Source organism: Rhincodon typus, chromosome 5 (genome assembly GCF_021869965.1).
Source record: "Rhincodon typus isolate 14 chromosome 5, sRhiTyp1.1, whole genome shotgun sequence".
NCBI classification, from domain to species: domain Eukaryota; kingdom Metazoa; phylum Chordata; class Chondrichthyes; order Orectolobiformes; family Rhincodontidae; genus Rhincodon; species Rhincodon typus.
In genome coordinates, this window is record NC_063336.1 from 20,735,953 (window position 1) to 20,761,375 (window position 25,423).

General features: G+C 40.5%; 2 protein-coding genes across 5 annotated transcripts in view; one reads left to right on the forward strand and one right to left on the reverse strand.

The window, feature by feature from the left end:
• The window catches only part of cdc40 (cell division cycle 40 homolog (S. cerevisiae)), a 134,828-nt gene extending 130,123 nt beyond the window's left edge, over window positions 1-4,705 (reverse strand). Inside the window, exons 1-2 of the mRNA XM_048596686.1 lie at window positions 4,272-4,705; window positions 1,037-1,123 (exon numbers count right to left, since the gene is read on the reverse strand). Coding sequence (XP_048452643.1) covers window positions 1,037-1,123; window positions 4,272-4,457 — 273 coding nt within the window. The 5' untranslated portion in view covers window positions 4,458-4,705. The remainder of the gene's footprint in view (window positions 1-1,036; window positions 1,124-4,271) is intronic.
• Window positions 4,706-4,712: 7 nt separating this feature from the next.
• wasf1 (WASP family member 1) overlaps window positions 4,713-25,423 on the forward strand; it is a 102,794-nt gene continuing 82,083 nt past the window's right edge. The window contains exon 1 of one of the 4 annotated variants that reach the window (XM_048596816.1): window positions 4,713-5,322. The gene's annotated coding sequence lies outside the window, so the exon portion shown is untranslated. The remainder of the gene's footprint in view (window positions 5,323-25,423) is intronic. The other 3 variants (XM_048596815.1, XM_048596814.1, XM_048596813.1) reach the window with 3 other exon arrangements.

A 25,423-nucleotide genomic window follows, 5' to 3' on the forward strand; every position in this document is an offset into this window, starting at 1 on the left:
TTCACAGATGTTGCCAGACGTGCTAACTTTCTCCCGTACTTGGTGTTTTTATTTCATATTTCCAGTACCCCCAGAATTTTAATTTTATTAGCCTGTGTTGGGGTTGAATACAATTATTTTGGCTTTCCTAATATTTAAAAGTAACAATTGTGGTTCAAATAAGACTGGATATCAGACAACCAGAACAGGTGCTGGGGTCTACGGGGGAAATCAGGGCAGGTCAGCTGGTGATATCAGCATATACGTGAAGCCCAGCACGGGTGCAAGTGATGCTGCCAAAGGCCAACAAGCAGAAAATACAGAACTGTACAGCACAAAAAGGGGTAATTTAGTCCACCAAGTCTGCAACTGTTCTTTTGAAAAGCAATTGACTTTATCCCACTCTCCTGCTCTTTTTCCACATGCCTACAAACTTTTCCTTCTTCATGTATTTATCCAATTGCTTTTCTTCCATCTACAAGGCATAAGTGACGACTGTGATGGAATACATTCCAGTTGTCCGATTGAATGCATTTCCATATGTAAATGATCCATATGTAAATGAAGCTCAGCAACATCAAGGACAAAACAGTCTGCTTGATTGACATTCCATTTGCTACCTTCAACATTCAAACCCTTCACCAATGATGCATGCAGCAGCACTGTGTATCATTAACAAGATGCACCACAATAACTTAGCAACTCTCCGGCCACGTTTAAAGAAAATGCTAACTGAGCATGTTATGAAACCAACTGACCAGGATAATACACCAACACCAACTTAATACAGTTGGCGTTGGCAGACAGACAGGAGCAAGCAGGATTTTTTGACGGTTTTGGGTGGTGTTGGGTTGCACCCCATAGAAACTACAAGATCAACACAACAGTTTGTAAGTCATATAGATGCATAACTTCTTTTAGGTTTCATAAACTAACATTACAAACTGGAAAAATTGATGTGGAAATCTCAGTTATGGCAATGTCTTTGAAGGTGAATGCTGAACATGTAACTATGTGCAAAAAAAAAAGCAATTTCAAAGAAAGTACCAAGCCTTACCTCTGGTGCAAACATAGTTTCATATGATGGATTGAACATAACTTCCTTCAGCAATGGATCAAGATGAACCCCTGTTTCCACATCTTCCTAAAAGAAGGAAAACACAGGATTCAGAATGGCTCTCCATGATTGCTGGGAAAACATGCAATCACTTTGATCACATCAAGATTCAATTTCAGGCCCACAGAGATAAAGGACACATGGCACAGATTTGAATGGAGTGGAAAAAACCTGGATAGACTGAGAAATTAGAATACTGCAATATCTGAAGCTTGGATTAAATTTCAGCAATGATATACACTTTGAAAACACACACCACTACACTGAATACTTCCTAAACATCTGCAGCAATGACAAGCAATTGCACTATATTAGTGGAAGAAAACAAAGTAAATTCACAGTGTAACGTACTCTTTGATTTATACAATTTATATATGATTTAATATCATTTGCGTCAAGTTGGATTTTGAAATACTGACATAAGGGTTTTTCTGTGGTGTGAAAGAATAAGTAATTTCTGTTAATTAACTTGTATCTCTGCAGCCATGACAATTTTGTTTTCAAAACAGTTGAGAGTTTTTAGAATGAATTAGTTCTTATGTAGCTCAGGAGGGTTCACTTAGCAAGGTAAATAATTGTTCCTCAAAGTTCCTATTAGAAAATCATGGACTTTTTTTAAGCTTGAAGGAACACTTAAAGCGTAGAGAGAGATTTTTTTCAGTTTTACTGTCAGTTTTGGGCAGTTCTGCATGTGCAAAGTTTTCATGTGCAAAGTTGTTCGAGAAAGGGAAAAGATAGTTAGATTTGTTAAAACTATGATGTGGAGGTGCCGGTGTTGGACTGGGATGGACAAAGTCAGAAGTCACACGACACCAGGTTATTGTCCTGATGAAGGGGCTGCGTTCTGAAAGCTTGTGATTTCAAACAAAGCTGTTGGACTATAACTTAGTATCATGTGACTTCTGACTTTGACAGAACTAGACCACCTTGGAGCGATGAGTTAGTCATAGTTTCAGAACGGAAGTGTTTGGATAAAACCCTGAAGAGGTTATTTGAAATTGAGATAATTAAGCTCAGGCATATGATAGCTCTGGGAAGAAAGTACTGTATTTCCCCGTCTAGGAGCTGAAGTCAAATTAGACCCATCCAGGCGCAAGAGACTTTCTGGTATGAGAGCTGTATAAGGGGTGCTGTACAGAAGTATTTTAGGATCTGTACAGGAGTCTTTTTAAAGGTTTAATGGAATTATATTTCACTGTATGTTTTAACATCTTTAAAGTTTGTGTTACAAGTAAATTGTCTGGTTTACTCCATTTTATTTCCATACATTTCACTTCAAATTTCTGCTTTATGGTTAAACACAATTTTTAGAAAGATTTATTCATCAAAAGTGGGCATGGTTGGCTGGGCCAGGATTTATTGGCTATTTCCAGCTGCACTTGTTAAGGTAGCGGTGAGCTGTCCTCTTGAACTGCTGCAGTCCATTTGCTGTAGGAGACCTACAATGCCATTATGGAGGAGTTCCAAAATTTTGACCACGCAACACTGGAAGAACAACAATATATTCCCAAGTCAAGACGATGAATGGCTTGGAGGGGAACTTGCAGGTAGTAGTGGCTGTACGTAACTATTGCCCATGTCGATCTAGATGGTAGTTGGCTTGAGTTTGAAAGGCGCTGTCTAAGGAGCCTAAGAGTGAATTCCTGTAGTGCAGCTTGTAGACAGTGTACACTGCTGCTGCTGCAAATCTGTAACACTGTATGCACACAGGGGTGCATGTTCATAGTTCTTTGAAAGTGGAGTCACAGGTAGACAGGGTAGTGAAGAAGGTGGTTGGTATGCTTGCCTTTATTGATCAGTTGGGATGTCATGTTGTGGCTGTACAGGACGTTGCTTAGGCCACATTTGGAATACTGCCTTCAAATCTGGTCTTCCTGCTAAACGAAAGATGTTGTGAAAATTGAAGAGGTTCAGAAAAGATTTACAAGGATGTTCCCAGGGTTGGACGTTTTGAGCTATGGGCAGAGGCTGAATAGACTGGGTTTATTGTCCCTGAAGCATTAGAGGCTGAGAGGTGACCTTATAGAGGTTTGTAAAATCATGAGGGGCATGGATAGGGTGAATAGCCAAGGTCTTTTCCCAGGTTAGGGACGTACAAAGCTCACGGGCATAGGTTTAAGATGAGAGACGAAAGATTTAAAAGGGACCTAAGGGGCAACTTTTTCATGCAGAGGGTGGTGCACATATGGAATGGACTGCCAGAGGAAGTGTTGGAGGCTCGTTCAGAAATCCATTTCTGAAGAAGGGTCTAGGCCCGAACCGTCAGCTTTTCTGCTCCTATCATGCTGCTTCGCCTGCTGTGTTCATCCAGCTCTGCACCTTGTTGTACTGGCAAATGGGACTAGGTTAATTTAGGATGTCTGGTCATCATAGACAAATTGGACCAAAGGGCCTGTTTCCGTGCTGAATATTGCTATGACTCTAATTCAAACACCAAAACACATTAAGTAAGCTAAACCTGTTTCCAAAAACCATGCAGCAGTTCCTACTGAATCATCAGAACGAACGTGTGTGTTGTGGACGACGTTGCAAAGAGCCCTAAGCAAATCACCTGTGTCTTAAAAAGTACCTAATAACAACCAAAAGAACTGCGGATGCTGTAAATCAGCAACAAAAACAGAAGTTGCTGGAAAAGTTCAGTAGGTCTGGCAGCATCTGCGAAGAAAAAAATCAGAGTTAACATTTCTGGTCCGTTCACCCTTCCTCAGAACTATTCTGTTAACTCTGATTTTTCCTCACAGATGTTGCCAGACCTGCTGAGCTTTTCCAGCAACTTCTGTTTTTGTTCTTAGAAGTACCTATCTTTCAAGGGTTAATCAAAATCTAATAATAATAACAAATGGGACTTATCAATTTACTGAAGTATACTAAACTGTACACATAAAGAAATTACTTTTAAAGGTTTCTCTCCTCATAAATGAAACAAGTTAGCAACAAATCTGTAGTCTAGTTAAAATGCTCTGTAAACAGATGTCACTTTCCAATAGCTCTTCAACGGTAACATCACCAACATGATTAAGGAATTTTTGAGTGGTATCCTTCTGTAGGAGACGCATCAATGCTTTCCTTTCCTCTGGTTCGGGTTGGAGACAGACAGACCCCGTTTTTTGTGAGATTGGCTACAGACTAAACCCATGTGCCCCAACGGGCCCGACTCAGGCCTCCCTACACTCACCTTTACAGCAACCTCAGGCGCGGAGTTCAAAGCGAGGGGTCCGTGAAGGCGTGACATGGATTTCTCAGGCTCCAGAGGGTGCAGATGAGCCACGGCGTCTCGGCTGGGGACCTCTCCACACTCGCCATCCGAGTCGCTGCCACTGCCGCTGCCGTAAGAAGCCAGAGCCGCGATCGCCGCCGACATTTTTGCGGGCGCCTCACTCGGAAGATGACGCGCGCTTGCAGATCTACAACTTAACCAGTCCTCCCCAAGTAAATGTCACAGCATTCACTGACAGGGGTTTCCTTGGCACCGTCTTCACTATTTTAAATGTTGAGAAATTTCTATCGGTCTCAGTCTCACAATATCATCCTCCCGGCCTTCAGTGAAACTCCAGGGATTATTATTTACCGCACGGCGGTAAGGCCCAAATTCCCACCTCTGACAATCTGATTGGCTAGCCTGGGAAGGAGTGGGTGTGCCCATCTCGACAATGACCCTTTTTCCATTGGTTGTGTGCCTTGTCGATCAGAAAACATCACAAAGCTCCCTTCGACCCTTCCTCCACCGTTCCACAACACATTCCAATTCGACGATCTCCCCTCACCCCCCCCCAAACGGCCAGTGCCATTGGGACAATCCACAAGAGGATCGCCCAGTGCGTTCAGCCGGACAGCGGTGGACGAAATCCGTTCCGACAGGCACAGCTGCGTCCGGCGCTTTCTAAGCTCGGCCGTTCCCTGCGATTTGGAAGCCGAACCGCCTCTATTTTCGGATTGAAGAAGCGAACGGGTCGTGCTGCCGCGGGTGCGATGTTCCCCGTGCGTGCCGCCGACGTGCGCCATTCCGGCTGAAGCGGCGGTGGTGTTGTTATCGAGACCGGCGAAAACTTGGGGCGTCAGTGAAAGCGGACCGGTTAGAGCAAAGCTCGCGGACAATGAAGACGTTATTCTCCAACTGAAAGACGTTCCAATTCATTGTTTTTTAAAAAAAATAATCTATAGATCTAGGTATCTCGGAAGATTATATTTAAAAAAAACAATACTCGAGGCCGGTAAGAGTTTACGGGGTACGTAATTCTAATCTCAGTGAATGAAATGTCGAGCTGTTGCAATTTTATTTATTGTTGCAGTGTTTTTTTTTGCTGTGCAAAACAATTGCCTCAGCAAAGGTGTGTGTTTGGAAGGGGGCTTGCATTTAGCCATGGTAATTTTTTTGTTTTGCAGTCTACAATCTTACCTTTCATTTTTCTTCTCCCTGTCTTTCTCCCTCGCTAATGTCTTTCTGTGGTTGCCGAGGCCCCGGCAGGTAGTGATGGTTGGATTGATGAATGAGGCTTGCTCGGGTGCACCTGGGCTTCAGTCCTGAATCTCTCATTCTCTCCTGCACCACAGTCGGAGCTGCACTGGCCGCAAAAAATCCCGAGTTATCGAGAGTCCGACCTTTCTGCAACTCCGCTTTAACTCACTTCTCTCTCTCTCTCTCCTATTCCATTCCGCCCCCCCACCCCCAACAACAAACACTCAGTTGAGATTGTGAATTTGGATGCACTCTCCATCCCTCCCAATCCCACTTCACAAGAACATGCACTATAAAGCTGTCGATTGTTTGCAGGAATTTTATTTTAATATTGAGGTTTTCGTGAAGCTGAATGGATTTCCATGCCCTCGATTTCCACAACAAAGAATTTGGGGGGGAAAGCGGGTGGAACGGTGGAAGAGAAGATCGGCAAATATTCTGTGACCCTAAGATACTAGATCTCAGCGCGGCAGGGTATTTTATTTTGTGCGACTCGTAAACAGAGGCTTACCGTTGAAGTTTTGTCCACTCACGGACAGGAAGTTCATGTTTGTAGGTGCGGTGCCGTCGCATCACGACAGTAACGGTCGCTAATTTTGCAGCGTAGGGAACACATTTGACTAGGCTGTATGAGAAACGTGCTGATTATTTGGCAATTTTATTGCGAATGACCCATGAGCAACTTTTCAGGACTGTCTCCTTTCCTGGCCCCTTGACCTAATGCACAAAACTATTTGCCTTTTACGTTTTGAAAGGCTGAGTTTTTTTTTTGCTTTAAACTCTGCCGCCCGCAGTACTCGATTCCCACGCCAGAGGTTGATCGCAGACCTGAGCTCCTGTATTTCACCTCTTCTGAAGACCTTCCCGCACGCACCCACCCCCTAACCGCAGTGTTTCAATATTTTGAACGGAGAGAGATCCACGATAAACGGGTTGAGCGACAGCTATCTCAATTTGCACAAAACTTTAAAAGCACAACTTAGTACTTTGGATCCTTTCCTTTCCTTTCATTAGCACTGCTTAAATGCGGACCGAATAATTGCTCTTCAAAGCCGAAGTGGATTTGCAAATGACTTTCAGATAACTTGCTGGTAAAATAATTGCAATATCCTCGAAAAAAATGTTCTAGTATAAATCGCTATATATTTCTGAGATGGGTAACTTTTTTCCCAAGCTTATAGTTTCAAAAGAAGGAGCAGTGTCCGATTGAGCTCAACCCTGTTTCTTAACTTTAACAACAAGTCAATCGGGATGATTTCTGCTGCTGTCCTTTTTTATTGTATTGTTTTGTAAACTTCAAATCTTCCTGAAGTTAAAATATAGCGCTTTTCTGCTTATAGAAAATTTTCAGGAGCCACTTACAATGATCATACCTTTTAACGAAGGAAAGTGTAGCCAAGTGCTTAGACGTGATCAGACAGAAGTAAAAATTCAATAGTAATAGGACAAGGAACTAACAAGTAGCTTTAAGGAGCATCTTGGAGCAGGATAGAAGCAAGATAGAACGAGTGTTTTAAATATGGAATTCCAGAGCAAAGACCTGAGACTTTTGTCAATGCAGCTACCAGCAATAGGGCAAAAAAAAGGAAAGTGCTCATGAGACTAGAATTGGAAGAGCAGAGAGTTCTTGGAGAACTGTAAGGCTGAAGAACCAAGAAGGTACTTGATGCAAATTTGAAATTAGAGGCATTGATGAGCTGTGGAGCTTCCAGTGAATGCATGAATGATGCTTGATGCAAGTTGGGAGTGGACAGTGGTTTCATATGAGCTTAAGGATGGTAAATGAAAAGCCAACCAGGACATCACATCTTGTGTAGCAAACTTGGACAGTGTTACCTAAAATTGCACCATTCAAGAGCCCATTTTACAGCAATTTACTCTTTGATCTCATTGCATGAGCAGTTGGGACCTGAAGAAAATGTGGACCTCTCACCATATGTTCCTTTTCAATGTAAAATGTATAGGTTTCAAATAAGATAACTAATTACACACAAAAGAACATGGGCTTGTGAGAGTTTTCAACTCTTTTTGTATGACTGATGCTGAATCCGTAAAAATGGAAGGGCAGAGATAATACAATTTAGATTTCGGTGAGGAGCAGTCTAAAATGAAAAATTAAAATACCAGAGAAATAACCTTTCTGCAGCATCTAAATTCTGTGCCTAATTTTAGATCCATTTTAACTCACCATTCTTTCAAGAAATTTACGTATAAAACTTGCATGGTCACAACGATTTTATTCTGATTAGAAATGTGTTCAGGTGAAAAGCACAATCAGCCGGTCTGAAAGGCTAACGTAACTATGTATCTTACACTTTTGTTTGGTCTCTTAAAGCAAGTTTTGTTTTGTACCTTGAATAGTTGTATCTTGGGTGCAAATGCAAGGAAATTTCATTATCTTTTATTTTAATTAATTATTCTTGTCCTTATTTCAAGATAGATGCATTTTGTTATTGTGCACTAGTTATTTGAAGATTGAAACTGCTGTGTTAAATTGTTTTGTCTTCATTTCATCGCAGATGTATATTAGTTATTGCACTTAGCTACTTGATAATTATGGCTGCTCAGTATTTTTATAAATTTTATATTATGTTCTAAATTTATGGCAAATAAATTATTTTTGTGCTTGAGTAGGCTGAGAATATAAATGTATAAAAGAAATATTGGCTTTAATGAAATGGAAGTTTTCAAACTACTGAATATGAATGACCTCTTTAGAAATGTAACTTTTTTAAAGAAACATCATTGAGAAATATGTGTGTTTGGGAGCATTGTATCGGTCATGTATCCTGAAAATGTGTATGATGAAAGAATCTCTTACGAAAACCAGATTTTGCTGTACTCGTCTGCATTTTTCATTACACCAAAAAATACTGCCAAGTAATCTTCCTTGCAAAGAAAGTTTCTTCAATATTATGCATATAATTATCTTAATATTTAACATGGAAAGATACAATTTAGGAGAATGTTTTGGGAAATTGGATAAGGAGCCAATTTACTTTTTATGATTTTCTGAGGTTGGCTGTTTGTTGACTAATTTTATATAATTAGTTAGCTTTTTACGGATTTGTGCAGATCATTATGAAAGGGCAATGCTTATCCATTAAAAGTTCATTTGCAACACAAATGCAGTATTGTGAATAAATTATTTCATCTGGCATCTTAAGTGTATGGAGATTTACTTGAAGTGCCAAATGTGAAATTATGCCATTTTTGTTATTTTTAATGTGTTGGTATCTCATAGTTGATATGTTGTCAATTAATAATTCACTTTAAAAACTATGAACAGTAATATTAAGCTTCAGGAGGATTGCAGAAGAGCTATACTGTGCTTTAAGTGAAGTAATGAGCAATAACAACTTTGTTTGTCGTAAAAGTTAGATCATTGACATGATAAATTACCCAACTTCCAAACCAATTCTTAATATCATGACTTCTAATTAAAATTAGATTCTTTCTTTCACTAGCTTTTTTCTCAACAAAGTTGCAGTTCTAAGTAGGTTTTGCTATCTATGCGTTCTTGGATTTGGTGGCATAAGTTACTCTTATAAGAAAATCCTACATTTTCACTTTCCAAAGTTGAACTGTGCTAACAAATATTGATTTCAGAGGGCAGTTTAGGCTGCTATGTTGCTGTTGGTCTGGAATCACATGTAGACCTGACCAGGTAAGGAAGAGAGATTTACTTCCCTTAAGGACATTTAGACAATCGACAATGGTTATAGAATTTCTCAATTCCAGAGTTTTTTTAAATTGAATTTAAATTTGACTATTTGAAAACTTGCTTAGGATCTGAATTAACTAGTTAAGTGACATCACAATTATGCCACCATTAGTGATATTTGTCAAAAAAAAAATTGCTTCATGTTATGTCATAATTCCCAGCTCAAATCAAGATCATTCTTCAAACTGCATCCATTTGGCTGGTTTGATTCTGATCATGTGTTCTGCTGTCCTTTTCAGTTAGGGTTGGTACACTAGCTCTTTCAACAATTATGCCAATTGAGCTCAACTTAATAGAGTTATCTTGAACAGAATATGGAAAATGAACAATCAGTGAAATGTCCAAGGTAACCTACATTGTGCGGAGTGCACTGATTCAAACATCCTTTATGAACTCAAGCGTGGAACTCTTCCCCACAATCCTGCTGTTCTGTGAATTTGACCTACTGAGGACTGTTTAATCTAGCATAGGTATTTTTAATTTCTGTTATTCCATGGAACATCAGTGGCACTGGTTCAACTATGTTGTTTTTGTTCAGCATCAGTAAAGGTCCTTTGATTTAGAAGTTTTATAGTTTGACCTTTGAGTTTAGTACTATTATCATACCACACACAACTATCTCATACTTGTCTAGATATGTGTACTCAATGATTTAGGAGTTCAACAGTGTAACAATCAATTCTATACGTGTTGTCACAGAATTTTATTCTTTTTCTGTATGTGATGCCTTCGGTTGATATTACAATGTACCTGTTGTGTTTCTGTCCTGAACAAAATGCTTAACATCAAAGTTTTTTTTTTGAGGTTTTGTGAGCTTTGGTTTTCTTTCATAGTGAATGGGCATGGAATTCTACTTTTTTTTGCATTTAAATCTTCTAAATAGTCTCAAAGGGTTGTGAGCCTTTGTAATTTCTTTCCTCAAAAGGAGAATCTTTAAATATTCTGAAGACAGAGGTTGATAGATTCTTGGTTACCAAGGGAATGAAAGATGATTGTGTATATGCAGGAATGTAGACTTGAGGTTAAAATCAAATCAGCCATGATATTGAATGCAGAGCGGGCCCAAAGGGCTGAATGGCCTACCCTTGTTCCTTGTACATATGTTCTGCTAAACTATAATATTGCGATAAATATCTCTAGGAATATTGACCGCCAACTGAATGTAAAACCAAAGTTTCCCTTTTTTTCTATCTTCTATTCTTGGCACTCGTGAAATCATCATCAACAGCTATGTTGACCTCCCCTGCAAAATAAATTTGTAAAATAGGAGCAACATGTATTTGTTGAGCATACTTAACCTTAAATAAAAAAATCAGACCTACTTGGCAGGTGGATTATAAAGCAAAATGTGACATTGGCCACATAACAAGATATTGGGGCACATAACTAGAAGTGTGATAAATGAAGTGGATTTTAAACAACATCTTAAAAGGAGGAAAGCATGGTAGAGAGGCAAAGACCTTTAGACATGGAATTATGAAGCATAGGTTTTTGACAGCTGACTACATGGCCAGCAATTTTGGTGTGATTTAAAAAATTGGGAATGCCGGACAAGTTGAGGTGTACAGATACATTGGGGTTGGAGGTGATCACAGAAAAGAGCAGACTGAGGTTTGATTTTAAAACAGACAGGAGTTTTAAAATATATCTAATAAAAAAAATATAAATATATATATCCTTCACTAGGCGTCTGCTTAGCACAGGTGATGAATGAACAGGAACTTGCTATGATTTAGGACATGGTATTATGATTCCAGCTGTTGTTCATTCTAGAAAAGTTAGAAACCAGAGTGAAACCTGACCTGTTAGAACCTAACTTTGTTATTTTTAACCATGGAGGTTAGTTAGTGCAAAGAATAAAACAGTCAGTAAACAAAAACGAATAATATAATTACATGCATTAGAAAGGGATTCAAACTTCTTATTTTATCCAAGCAACAACATTCCCTGTAGGCTGCATGCTACATGTGGTCACCCTGATGTTCTGCACATAGCGATTATGGCAATCCACACAGCTTGCAGCACTGACTTCCAGTTCCAGACGTTTCTGTCACGCACGGACTACGGAGATCCATGTGGAAGAAATAAGAATCAGAAAGAACACTGCCTAACAATATCCTTTCAAAGAGCTAAATCTCAGTTAAGAGTTAGTACAATTTCCACACTGAATCTCCGTGGTAAGACATGGGTTGGTAGAGCTGCCTGTGGTTTTCTTTCAATAAATTTCTGTGCAATCACTTAATAGATGTTTTTTCTCCAAGTATTTCTCTCTGAGACACCCGAGACAAACTGCAAACTAAACTCACCATGACTTTAAATTCAGAACGACTATACATTCTCTAAATCTAATGTCCATCAGTCCTGCAGTCTCTGGCAAAAGGCCACAGTGACTACCTGGCTCTTTGGATTGTTGTGTCTTTGTCTATCAGCTATTGATTCCTACCACAAAGCAATAGCACAATTTTCTCAACTCTTTTTTTTTTTTTGAAGAGTTGCCCTGTTCAGCTCAAGACTTGAAAACATCTTTAAAATGCATATACATATATATTTTTTAAAAAAAGTAGAATCTCTACAGTGTGGACGGAGGCCATTTAGCCCACTGAGTCTGTTCTGACTCTCCAAAGAGCTTCCCACCCAGACCCAGCTCCTCAGCCTCTCCCTATAACTTGCATTTCCCATGGCTAATCCACCTAACCCTGCACACTACAGGCAATTTGCCATAGCCAGTTCACCTCACCTGCATATTTTTGGACTGTGGAAGGAAACTGGAGCACCCACACAGCCACAGGGAGAACATGCAAACTCCACAGATGGAATTGAACCCAGGTCCCTGGTGCTGTGAGGCAGCAGTGGTAACCACTGTGCAATCCAGGCTTCTCGACACCCACCTATCTGTACATCAAAATTAAAGTAAACCATGTCTCCCCCCTTAACATTACACATTACAAAATATTATTTCAACTTAAAGTCATACATTGCTTTTAGCAATGAGCTGCAGAGTTTTAGTTTGGGAAAAGTAGAACAATCATTGGTGTAGTCAAGCCTTCAGGTAACACAGAAGATGCAGTTAAAAGGTGCAACAAATGCAAAATACTGCAGATGTTGGAGGTCTGAAACAAGCACAGAGAATGCTAGAGACACTCAGCAGGTCTGGCAGTATCTGTCATAGAGAAACAGTTGATGTTTCAAGTACTTGATCAGGAATTTGATAATTGTACATGAGCTTAATTTTAGAAATATACAAATGTAGAAAATCAGAACCAGAATAGGCCATTCAACTCTTTGAGCCTGTTCCATTGTACATTGGGTTCATGGCTGATCATCCAACTCGGTACCCTGTTCCCACTCTCTTTCCCCCTATCCTTTGATCCCTTTAGCCCTAAAAACTATATCTAACTCTTTCAATGTTTTGACTGCTTGCAGTTGTGCAAAATTCCACCCGCACCACTCATTGGGTGAAGAAATTCCTACTATCTCAGTCCTAAATTGTCTACCCCATGTACTTAAACTGGGATTCTCTGATCGTTGGAAATATCCTCCTTGCATTTGCCTTGTTTACTTCTTGTTAGAATTTGATAGGTTTCTTTGAGATCCACTCCCTAATTGTTCTAATTCCAGTGAATCTCGTCCAAACCAGTCTAGTCCCTCTTTATCCTACTATCTGAGGAATCAGTTTGGTAAGCCTTAGTTATACTCTCTGCAAAACCAGGAAATCTTTTCTCTTATCAGGAGAGACATAGCACTTGGCTTCACTGCCTGGTGCACCTACAAGCTTGCTTAATGCAACGCGTACAGAAAGACATATAGGTTTTGTTGAATATAAACTTTGCCAATTTATTGCAATTGAAATAATTGTCTACCTTACTGTTTTTGCTACCAAAGTGGATAACGTCCCATTGGTCCACATTGTACTTCATCTGCCATGCATTTACTCACTCAATTTATCCAAATCACAGTGAAGCATCTCTGCATCCTCCTCCTTGGCTCATCCTCGCCCCCGCCACCGCGCCTCTTCCCACCACCACCACCACCACCACCACCCCCCCGCCAGCTTTGTATCATCTGTGAACCTAGTGACTTTATATTGCGTTCTGTCTTTTAAATCATTAATATATATTGAGATGAACTGGAGTCCCGAGCAGCTGTGGAACTACATTAGTCACTGGCTGCCTCTCAGAAAAAGACCTGTTTATTCTTATTTTTTATTTCCTGTCTGCCAGCCAGTTCTGTATCCATGTCAGTATAGTATCCCCAATCCCTTGCACTTAAATTTTACATGCTTATCTTTTATATGGATCTTATCAAACACCTTCTGAAAGTCCAAGTAAAACACACCCACTGGCTTCCCTGTATCAATCCTATTTGTTAGACCTTCAAAATTCCAATAAATTTGTCAGCATAATTTCCTTTTTGTAAATTCATGTTGATTTTGTCTGAAAATGTCACTGTTTTCCAAGAGCCCTTCTATTAAATCTTTTATCATGGATTCTGGCATTTTCCCTAATTTCCTTCAGTTTCTCCCTTTTACTAGACCAGTATGCCCCAACATTTTTGGGATGTCATTTGTGTCCTTTTTTGAAAAACAAATATGTATTCAATTGGTCTGCTCTCTGTGCTCCATTATAACTTTCTCTGTTTCTGATTGTAACAGATCTACATTTCTGCACATACTTGTGGAAACTTTTACAGTCAGCTTGTATGTTCTCCGCTAACTCTCACGCTGTATTTGCCTCCCTCTAAAATCAATCCCTTTATGCACCTTTGTTGAAATTTAAACTGCTCCAAATCCTCAGGTCTGCTGTTTTATTTTGACCAATTCCTTGGATCTAATACTAACCCCATTTCCCTTGTAAGACATGGTTGGGCCACTTTTTCTGTCTTTTGTACTAGGCAGGAATGAACAATTGTTGCAGATCCACCAAGCGCTCTTTGCATGTCTGTCATTGCCTATCCACCATCATCCCAAAAGTAACATTCTTCAATTTATCAGAGACAGCTAGCCCCTCATAGTGTTATTGTTTGTTTTTATTTTGATTTCGAATCAAACACATCACCCTCCTTCTCAGTGAAGAATTCTATCATATTATGGTCACCCTTCCACAAGGGACCTTTTAAAACTAGATTACCAATTATTCCTTTCTTATTACACAATACCAAGACTAGGGTGTCCTGTTTTCTTGCTAGTTCTTGAAAGTATTGATCGAGAAGACCATTCTATGTACACTCAAAGGGAATTCCTGTTCTACTGTATTGTTACTAATTTAATTTGATTTGTCCAACCAATATGCAGATTAAAGTCACCCAAATTACAGCTGTTCCTTTACTGCTTGCATCTCTAATATTCAAATGTTTTCCCCAACATTACCACTATGGTTTGTGGGGTGGGGTCTGTACATAAATCCTAATGTTGTTCTCTGCCTCTTGGTTTTTCTAAGCTCTTCCCATACAGATTCCACTTCACCAGGATAATATCTTGCCTCAATGTTGTATTAATTTCTATTTAACCACAACTGCTACCCCACCTCCCTTTCTTTTGTCTGTTTTCCTAAAAACTGAATATGCCTGGATATTCAGTTCCTATCCCTGGTCACTTTATAGCCATATCTCCGTAATCCTGCAACTAATTTGTTCACTTTATTGCGAATACCCCACACAATGGACGCAAGATTTTTAAGGCTTGTTGTTTTAACGTTCTTAAACCTGTTCACATTCTTTAACATTCTGATTCTAGTCCTCGAATTCTCTGCCTATGACTTCTTATTTCCCATTCTGTGTTTTGTTTTTGCTCCAGTTTTTCTCTTTTCTGCCTCCCTGTATAGATTTCCATGCTTTGCCATTTTAGTTTAAACCCTCCCCAATTACACCTGCAAGTGCTCCCCCTAGGACATCAATTCCACCAATCCATCCAACCTGTCCCACATTCCCACTTTCCGGGGTTCTGAACCCCCCCCCCCCCCCCCCACCCATATTTGCACCATCTCTCCAGCCACCTATTCAATTGATGTATCCTCCCTTTTCTACTCTGACTGGCACATAATGCTAGTTGCAATTCTGAGATCTCTATCTTTTGAGGTTCTACTTTCTAATGCTTCCTAACTCTTTATGTTCTGCTTTTATAACCTGATCCCTTTTTGTACCTGTGTAATTGGTACTGATATGTACCACTATTATTTCTCCCTCCCATTCCAGAATGTCCTGCAGCTGCTCCAAGGTATCCTTGACCTGCGCATCCAGAAGGCATCATATCATCCTGGAATAACATTTGCGGCCACAGAAACATCTGTTTATTCCTCTTATGATTGAATCCCTGTTACTATAGCCTTTCCACACATCGGTCCTGTGCATGAGAGCCAACTGTGCTGCAAATTTGGCTGCTGTTACTTTCCTCTGAGGCCATTCCCCTCAAAAGTATGCCAAGTGGTATATCTGTTTTGCAGGAGGATGGCCACAGGAGATTCCTGCACTTCCTGCCTAGACTGTGTTCTTTGCCTCCCTGTCTGTGGCATCTTAGCTTGCAGGGTGACCGCCTCTCTGTATGCGCTATCCACAATACATTCAGCCTCATGGATGCTTCACCATGCCCCCAGCTGCTATTCCAGCTTCAAAACCAGGCCTCCAGAAGCTATAGCTACAGATGCTTCCTGCACACGTTTTAGTTCTGGGCACTGGAATTGTGCTCAACTTCCCACATAGAAAGACCAGAAAGAGCACGCTATAGCCTTCAGCCCTCCTCCCATGACTATTAATTTAAACCTTTAGATTGCCCTCAAAATCAAATAATGTTAATTATTTAGGGCCCTTTCTGTCTAGACCTTTGCAATATTATCCTAATAAACTATAAACTCCCAAATAAGACCTTACAACTATAAGCTGTAATGATAATATAAATATTCACCCAACCTTGCTCAATTAGCTGCTTCCTGTTGCGTTGTCATTTTTTTTTTGACAAACTTCTCTGATCGCTTCGCTGCAGTGCTGACTGTGGGGCTCTCTTTCCAGACTGCTTCATTGTGATGCTCCTGCTGGACACTTCCCAGTTTAGAGAAAATGCATACACTTCCATAATTTTTCAATTCTGTTATTAGAATGATCAGCTCAATGGCCACATTCTTAGAACTATATCAGAAAGTCGTGGGCTAATGTCCCACTCCAGGATTTCATAAATTCTCTGTCGACATTCCAGTGCAGTACTTAAGATGTGCTCCACTGTCAAAATTACTATTGTTCTGTTGAAGCATATATCCTGTTTGTTTGCACAATTGGCAAAAGTCTGTACATGGAAGAGTGCAGAGACACAGAGAGCAAAAAAAAGTGGGACCATGAAATTATTGAAGAGAAACAGCAAATGTGCTTGGTGCTGTTGATGAATAATTAATAACTGGTGTAACAGAAGTCATTAAATACTTGTGAAGAGCTTTTGACTGTCCAAGATTCAATGCAAATACAATCAATTTCTTAATGATAAGAAAGAAAGATTGACTGCACAGGAGACCATTTGTATCTCCACATCACCTTTTTCGTTGCAAATTTACTCTTTTTCACTTTATCCTCTTGCTCCTTTATATATATTTGAAGAAAGTCATTTTGTTGATTTTCACCCATTGTGTTCATATCAGCTGAGAAAGAGAGGAGAAAAAACCCACCTTTCAGCTTAGACTATTGCCCTGTAAGTTAAAGCACCTCAAATGCATTTCAAAGTATTTTCAAATGCGCAGAAGATTTCTAACTCAGGCAGTGAATTCTCCATCTGAGTGGAAAAAAGCCCTTTTTGACTTTCCTTTCATCTTTCTGCCAATGTAAGTTTATGGCCCCTGTTTGTTGACGTTATTGCTACCAGAAATGGCGCTTTCCCATCCAGTTGTTTGGCCATTCAGTTCACATACCTAAATCTTAATTCACCTTATTTATGAAATAATGGCAAGTTGACTATGACAAACTGACATAAAACAAGAGTTGAGACCTGGATCATGTTGAATGATGGGTCTGCCTTGAGAGGCTGAATGGCCTACTCCCAATTCTTTGTTCTTATTTGTCTCTCTTCTAAGATTAACTACCTTGAATTCAGTCAGGGACAGGAGAGTGTGACGGTGATCAAGGTCAGTAGAGCAATCAGGAGATAGTGCTGAAGGAGCCTGAGCCCTGAGCTTGCATAACAGGTTTAAGAATTTTGCTCCCTGTAGAGAGTGAGGAGCTGTAGGGAGGAGGAGCAGCCTAACAAGACGGCAGTGGTGGAGTAGGCAGTGTCCAGGCTCTAATGCCTGACTTGTCCTCTTCATCCGCTTTTTCTTTTCCTATTTTCCCCCTTCTTCTTTCCTCCGTTTTTGTTTTGTTTTCACTTAAACTTACCTTCTAAAGAGAGCTCTTCAGTAAGAAGGCAGCTTCAATGGGGTATGGAGCAGCCGTGTCTGCAGAGGCAGCCTGTGAAGCCCGGATTGGCACTCTGGGGCAGTGGCATGGTGTGGCCTGGAGTGAGACTATTTTGGCAGCATGGCATGTGCTGGTGAAGAACCAGAGCGGGACTCTGGCAGTGGCATGATGTACGCTGGTGAAGCCCGGAGCAGGTCTGTAGCAGTGGCATGGCAATATGCTGGTGAAGTCCAAAGTGGGACCGCAGCAGTGTAGAAGGAAAGTTGGACTCTCTTTAACTTAAAATAAAATAAAACTGCATAAACTTGTCACTGTATTTTTTTTATTGAATACACGTGACAATAATTATTCAATTCAAGAGTGCCATGGTACAGAGACCATTCAAAAGGGAGAAGAAAAGAGAAATGTAGTTGTAACTGGGGATAGAATAGCCAGGGGAATAGACACTGTCCTCTGACCAGGATCGAGACTCCTGAAGGCTGTGTCGGTTGTCTGGTGTCTGGTGTCTGGATTCAGGATACCTCATCTGGACTGCACAGGAACCTATGTTAGGAAGGGAAAGAATCGGTTGTTGTGGTTCACAGAGGTACCAATGATATGGGTAGAAAGAGGAAACAAAGATCTGCTGAGGAAATATCAGCAGCTAGAAAGGAGAATTAAAAAGGTGGTCATCTTTATATCACAACCTGAGCCATGAGCAAATTAGCACAGTCAACAAGATTAAAGAGGTAAAAGCATAGCTCAAAAACTGTGGGAGAAACAGGTTCGAATCATGGGTCATTGGCAACAGTACCGGGGAAGGCTGGAGCTGTTGTGATGGGACAGGCTCCACCTGATTCGTGCTGGAACCAGAGTCCTGGCGAATTGACTAGCTAGGTCTGTGGATAGGCTTGAAAATAAACATTCAGTTGATTTGAAAAAGTTAAAGTGTAGGGAGGGCTCAGCAGAAGTTATTAAAGTTTCCAGAACAAGTAATAGGGCGGAGAATGTGGAAAGGGTCAGGAACCTAACTTCAGGCACAGCAGATAAAGGGACATCCAATGAGAAGGGGACAGTCAGCTGAGGGCATTATATTTAAATGCATGCAGTATACAAAACAAGGTAAACGAACTTGTGGCACTGATTAGAATTGGCAGGCATGATATTGTGGGAATTACAGAGATGTGGCTGCAAGGGGATCAGGGCTGGGAAATAAATATCCAAGGATGCATGGACAAGCAGATGGGCAGAATAGTGGAGTTGCCTTATTAGTAAGAAATGAAATTAAATCGAAAGCAGGAACTGATATAGAGTCGGAAGACAGAATCTGTGGGTAGAGTTGAGGCACTGCAAAGGCAATAAGAACATGATAGGAGTTGTGTACGGGCCTCTAGGAATTGTCAGAATGTGGAGAAGAAAATAAATCTGGAGATAGAAAAGGCATTTAAGAATGGCACTATCACAATAATCATGGGGGACTTCAATATGCAGTGGACTGGGAAAATCAATTTAGTAGTGTATCTCACGAAAAGGAATTCAATGAGTTTTTTTTGGTGCACTTTGTAGTAGAGCCCACTAGGGTACATAGAGTTCTACAGCTGATGAGTAATGAGGCTTGATTAGTAGGTTAAGGTGAAGAAACCCCAAGGGGCAATAACAATAATATGATAGAATTCGCCCTGCAGTTTGTAAGGAAGAAACTGGAATCAGATGTAATGGTATTACGACAGAGAAAAAGTAATTACAAAGACATGAGGGAGGAGCTGGCCAGATTTGATTGAAAGGGGAGCCTGACAGGCAAGACAATGGAGCAGCAATGGCAGGGGTTTCTGGGGGTAATTCAGATGATACAGCAGCAATTCAACCCAAGAAAGAAGATACATACTGAGGGGAGGGTGAGGAAACCATGCTGAAAAGTGAAGTCAGGGACAGCATTAAAGCAAAAGAAAAAACACACACTGTGGTGAAGATTAGTGGGAAGCTCTTAAAAACCAGCAGACGATAACTTTTTAAAAAAAAACGATACGGGGTGGGGGGGAGAGAAATATGAGAGTAAACTAATTATAATATAAATAAGATTGCAAGAGTTTTTTTGGACATACGAAAGGTACGAGAGAGGCAAAAGTGGACATAGAAGACTTGAAAAATGAGGCTGGAGAAGCGGTAATGGGAAACAAACAAATGGCAGAGGAACTAAATAGGTACTTTGCATCAGTTTCGCTGTAGACAACAGCAGAGCATACCAGAACTTTGGAAGTCTGGCAACAGAGGTGAGTGCCCTAACTAAGGAGAAGGTACTGGGAAAGTTGGAAAGTCTGCAGGAGAGTAAAACACCTGGATCAGTTGGACTAGACCCAGAGTTTTGAACCAGATAGCTGACAAAATTGTAGGGGCATTGTTGGTAACCCTTGAGGAATCGCTGGAGTCAGGGAGTATCCCAGAGGATTGGAAAATGTCTAATCGAATAGTCCTGTTAAAGGAGACGGAGGCAGAAGACAGGAAACTCTAGACCAGTTATCTTGACCTTGATGGTTGTTAAGATTTTAGAGTGCAATATTGAGGATGAAATTGCAGAGTCGTGGAAGTACATGGTAAAATAGGATTGAGTCGGCGCAGTTTCATCAAGGGAGGTTATGCCTGACAAATCTGGTAGAACTCAGGTGGGGGTAATGAGCAAGTTACACAAAAGAGAACCAGTGGACATGATCTATTTGGATTTGCACAAGGTGCAGCACAGGAAGCCTGTGGTGTTGGGGCAAGGTACTGGCATGGATTGGCTGACTGGCAAAAGGCAGAGAGTAGGGATAAAGAGGTCTTTTTCAGGATGGCAGCCAGTGACTAGTGGAGTTCTGCAGGACTCTGTGTTGGGCATCAACTGTGCATGTTATACATTAATGATCTGGACAAAGAAACTGAGGGCATTGTTGCTAAGTTTGCAGATGACACAAAAGATAGTTGAAAGGGCAGGTAGTGTTGAGGAAGCGGGGAGGCTGCAGAAGCACATACACAGGCTCGGAGAGAGAGCGAGAAGTGGCAGATGGAATATGATTTGGGAAAGTGTGAGGTTAATCACTTTAGTGGGAAGAATAGAGAGAGGTTCCTGGTTGGTAAGGGGATCAAGGGCTATGGGGAGAAGGCAGGAGAATGGGGTTGAGAAACGTAATCGAATGGCGAAGCATACTCAATAGGTTGAATGGTTTAATTCTACTGCAATGCCTCATTCTCCTGTGATCATATGAGGGTAATGCTATTGATATGGCATATGGATTTCTGTCACTGTTTGACACAATGCCACACAACAGACGTGTGGGAAAAGTTGTACGTCATGGTATAAAAGGGATGTGGGCAATGTGGATCGAAAATTGGCTGAGTGATTGGTCAATTAATATTTTCGGGCTGAAGAATGGTTCAAAATGGAGTTCACCAGGGCTTGGCATTGGAACCCTTGCTTTTCCTGAAATATATTTAATGGCCTGGGTATTGGTATACAGCGGACAATTTGGAAGTTTGCATATGACATGAAACTTGGAAGAATTGCAAACTGTCAGGAAGACAGTGCAAAGCTCCAAAAGGACATTGATAAGTGGTGGAGTGGGCGGATATTTGGCCAATGAGATTCAAATCAGAGAAGTGTGAGTGATGCACTTTGTTTGGAAGAAAATTGAAAAATAACAAAATAGTCTGGTCAGTTCTAAATGGGGGGCAGGTGCAGAGGAACCTGGGGTATATGTTTGCATATCGTTGAAGGTAGCTTGGAAAAGTTTGGTACATTTAAATTTACTACAATGACATATATCATAGGATTCAGTTCTTAGCCCTTCAGTACCCTCCTGAAAGTAGTCTTCTCATGACAGAAACATTTGTTAATCATACTTTTTCTTCCTGCCTCAGAGAATTTTTGATTGAACATGCCACTTTGTTTTTGATCCCGTTAACTTTCAAATTACGTATCTGTCTACACATGTGGGACTTTGCAGAAATGTATGTGAATTACATCAAACGTATTACTCTCATTGACCTTCCTTGTTACCTCCTACAAAAAATTAAAACATTTTAGACCATGTGACCTTCCTGCTGGCTGTCCTGAATTAAATCAGTGTCTCCCTAGTACCAAATCTTCTGTCTCCAATTGTTTTCAAGGTATTTTCCCTGTACTAAAGTTAGGCTGACTGGCCTATACTTCTGAAGAAGGGCCACTGGACCCAAAACTTTAACTGCTTTCTCTCCACAGATGCAGTCAGACTTGCTGAGGTTTTCCAGCGATTTCTGTTTTTGTTTGTGGCCTGTACTTTCTCAGGCTATCACTTTTTGAAACAATGTCTGTATCAATCAGGCAATGTCAGCTGACACAGGTTAATATTACCATCACCGACAAGCCACAGAGCAACTTGGCTTTCTGGCTTTCTTGCTTTCTTTCTTTTGATCTATTTCATGGAATGTGATTATCATTGTCTGGGCCAGCATTTGTTGTCCACCCCTGATTTCCCTTGAGAAGGTGATACTGAGCTGTAACCTTGAACTGCTACAGTTCATTCGGTACCCACTTAATGTTGTGAGGTAAGGAGTACCAGAATTTTGATTCAGCAACATTGAAGGAACGATGATATGTTGCCAAATTAAGATAATGAGTAGCTTAGAAATGATCATTCAGATGGCGTTTATCTGATGCCCTTGAGTTTCTAGTTGATCGTGGTTTGCAAGGTGCTGTCTAAACAGCTTTCGTGAGTTGTTGCCGTGTAACTTGTAGATGGTGTATAAAGAAAAGCAATATACTATGGTTGCTGGAACTTTTAACAGAAGCAGCTGGGGAAGCTTAGCAAGTCTGGCAACATGTGTGGAGGAGAAACTGAGTTAAAGTTTCGGCTCCAATATGACTCTTTTTCAGAAGGTAGATGGTACATTGCTGTTATTGAGCATTGGTGGTGAAGGAGTGAATGTTTGTGAATGTGGTTCCACTCGAGGAAGCAGCTTTTTTCCAGGATGCTGTCAAGCTTCAGTGTTATTGGAGCTGCATTCATCCAGGCAGGTGTGGAGTATTTCTTCACATTCATGAACTGTTCGTTGTAGATGGTGAGCAGGTTTTGGGGAATCAGGAGGTGAGTTACCCCCTGTGAAGTTTATAGCCTCTGACCTATTGTTGTAGCCACAGTATAGTTATTTGAGTTTCTCATCCAGAATGTAGACAGTGGGAGATTCAGTATTGGTAATGCTTTTAGATGTCAATGTGCCGTGGTTGTTAGAACAGTCCCTGTCTGGCTGTTGTGTGGCAGGAATGTTATTTCCCACTTTTCAACCCAAACCTGAATATTGTTGAGATCTAACTGCATTTGGATATAGGCTGCTTCAGTATCCAAGGAGTCATGAATGGTGCTGAATGGATATTGTGTAATCATCAGCAAAAATCCCCACTTCTGGCTTCATGATGGAGGGGAAAGTCATTGATGAAGCAGCTGAAGATGGTTGGGCCAGGCTCGCTATGCTGAGGAATTCCTGCAGAAATGTGCTGGAGCTGACCTTCAACAACCACGAGCGTCTTGAAAATACTGTAGCTGCAAGAGTTGATCAGATGCTAGGAATCCTTCTGTGAGTAATTCATCACCTGACTCCCCACTTGCTTGGATAAGTGCACCTCCAATATCTCAAGAAGCTTGACACTATCCAGGGCAAAATACCCACATCCACAAACATACATTCACTCACTACGCCACTAACATATATTGGCAGTTGTTTGCAGAATCTTTAGAGACCACTATCCAAACCAGAACAGTAGCATTTAGACAAAGGCAGCAGATGCTTCGGAACACTACCTGCACGTTCTTGTCCAAGCCACTCACCATTGAGACTTGGAAATGGAAATGCATTGCCATTCCTTCAGTGTCGCTTAGTCAAAATTCTTGAACTTCCTCCCTAACAGCACTGCAGGTTTACCTACGTCAAATGGACTTGAGCACTTCAGGAAAGGAACTCTCAATTACCTTTTCAAGGGCTAGTAGAGATGATCACACAATGCTGGCTCCATAAGTGAAGTCTACATGTATAAGATCATAAGATGTAGGAGCAAAAGTAGGCTATTTGGCCCATTGAATCTGCTCTGCCATTCAGCAAGATCATGGTTGATCTAATGATCCACAACTCCATCTTCCTGCCTTTTCCCTACAGCCCTTGCTCTCCACAATCATCAGTACTCCATTTGTATTCAAATCTCCTTATGCAATGAATTAGAATTATCTTGGAAAGTTCTATATTGAATAAAAGTTTAATTTGGTATGAGTTGCTCATAACTGTTGACTTTTTCTAGTAACATATATAATGTGCTAGCTGCTCTCAATTAATCTATTCTTTTGATGTGCTCATTTCAATGAGGTGATCTCCAGCTAATTTAAAGGTGGGTGTCAAAGAACTGAGTTCAAATTATGATGAGCTCATGTAATTTTTTGATTCCATAAACATTTTTCCATCTGCCAACTTGTCAGTTGGCAGTGCTGTCATTTTATGAGTCATTTTTTGTACATTTTGATTTTCATCAGAAATTTGAATACTCACTCCAAGCTGGCATACATTGGGGCTCCATCCACCTACTCTAATGGATGTTGTGCATAGAATAGCTCTTGCTTGTGTTCTGCCCAATGCTTATTCTGCAACCAACATCAAAATGGATTATTGCTGTTAAATTACCTGTGAATTATTGGAATTGATGGCATGTGCAGTTTATTCTGCCTATAAATACCTAATCTCTGGGATTTTGAGAGAGAGGATATCAAATTTAAATTGTGATAGTGTATTATTTAAATGGAGAAAATCTGTAGAAAGCTGTAACACCAGGGGACTTGGGGATACATGTGCATCAAACACACAAAGCTAGCAATTGATGCGGTAGGTAATCAGGAAGGCTAATGAAAGGGGGTTGGAGTATAAAACTGGGGAAGTCTGTGCAAGGTGCTGATGAGACCACATCTGTGAACAGATTTTTTTTTTATCCTCTTATTTAAGGAAAGGTAAAATTTCATTGGACGCAGTTCAGAGAAGGTTCACTAGGATGATCCCAGGTATGAAGGAATTGTCTTCTGAGCAAAGGTTAGACAGATTGGGACTCTACTCACTGGAGTTTAGATAAATGAGAGGTGATCTCATTGAAACATGTAAGGCCTTGACAGGGCAAATGCTGAGGATGTTTCCCCTCATGGGCAAGTCTAGGACCAAAGGGCATAGTCTCAAAAGAAAAGGGTACCAACTTAAGATGGAGATGAGGAGGAATTTCTTCTGAGAGTCGAGAGTCTCTGAAACTCTTTGCCACAGAAAGCTGTGGCAGCCGAATCCTTGTGTATATTTAAGGCTAAGATAGATGCTTGATCAGTAGGAGAATTGAGGGTTATGGGAAAGACGCAGGAAAGTGGATGTGAGGAGTGTCAGATGAACCATCATCCTGTTGAATGGTGGAACAGGCTTGATGGGCTGAACAGCCTACTCCTGTTCCTATTTTTGGTATTCTTTTAGTACATATCCAGAAATACCTAACAGGTATTAATGATTTCTAGCTGAATGCAGTTATTTTAAAAATATTGTTCGGTTACCGCTCTGTAATGTTGCAGTATTTAATATTAATTGCCTTGTTTGCCTATGAAACAATTAGAACACTAAAAGCAATGGGATTTTCTGAAAATACAGAGAGAGGGCTTGTATTTATGGATTACCTTTCAAATTGCAGGACATGCCAAAATAGTTTATAACTAATTAAGTACTTTTGAAACGTGTTTGCTGATGTAATGACAGCTAATTTATGGACTTTTAAATCCTACATAGT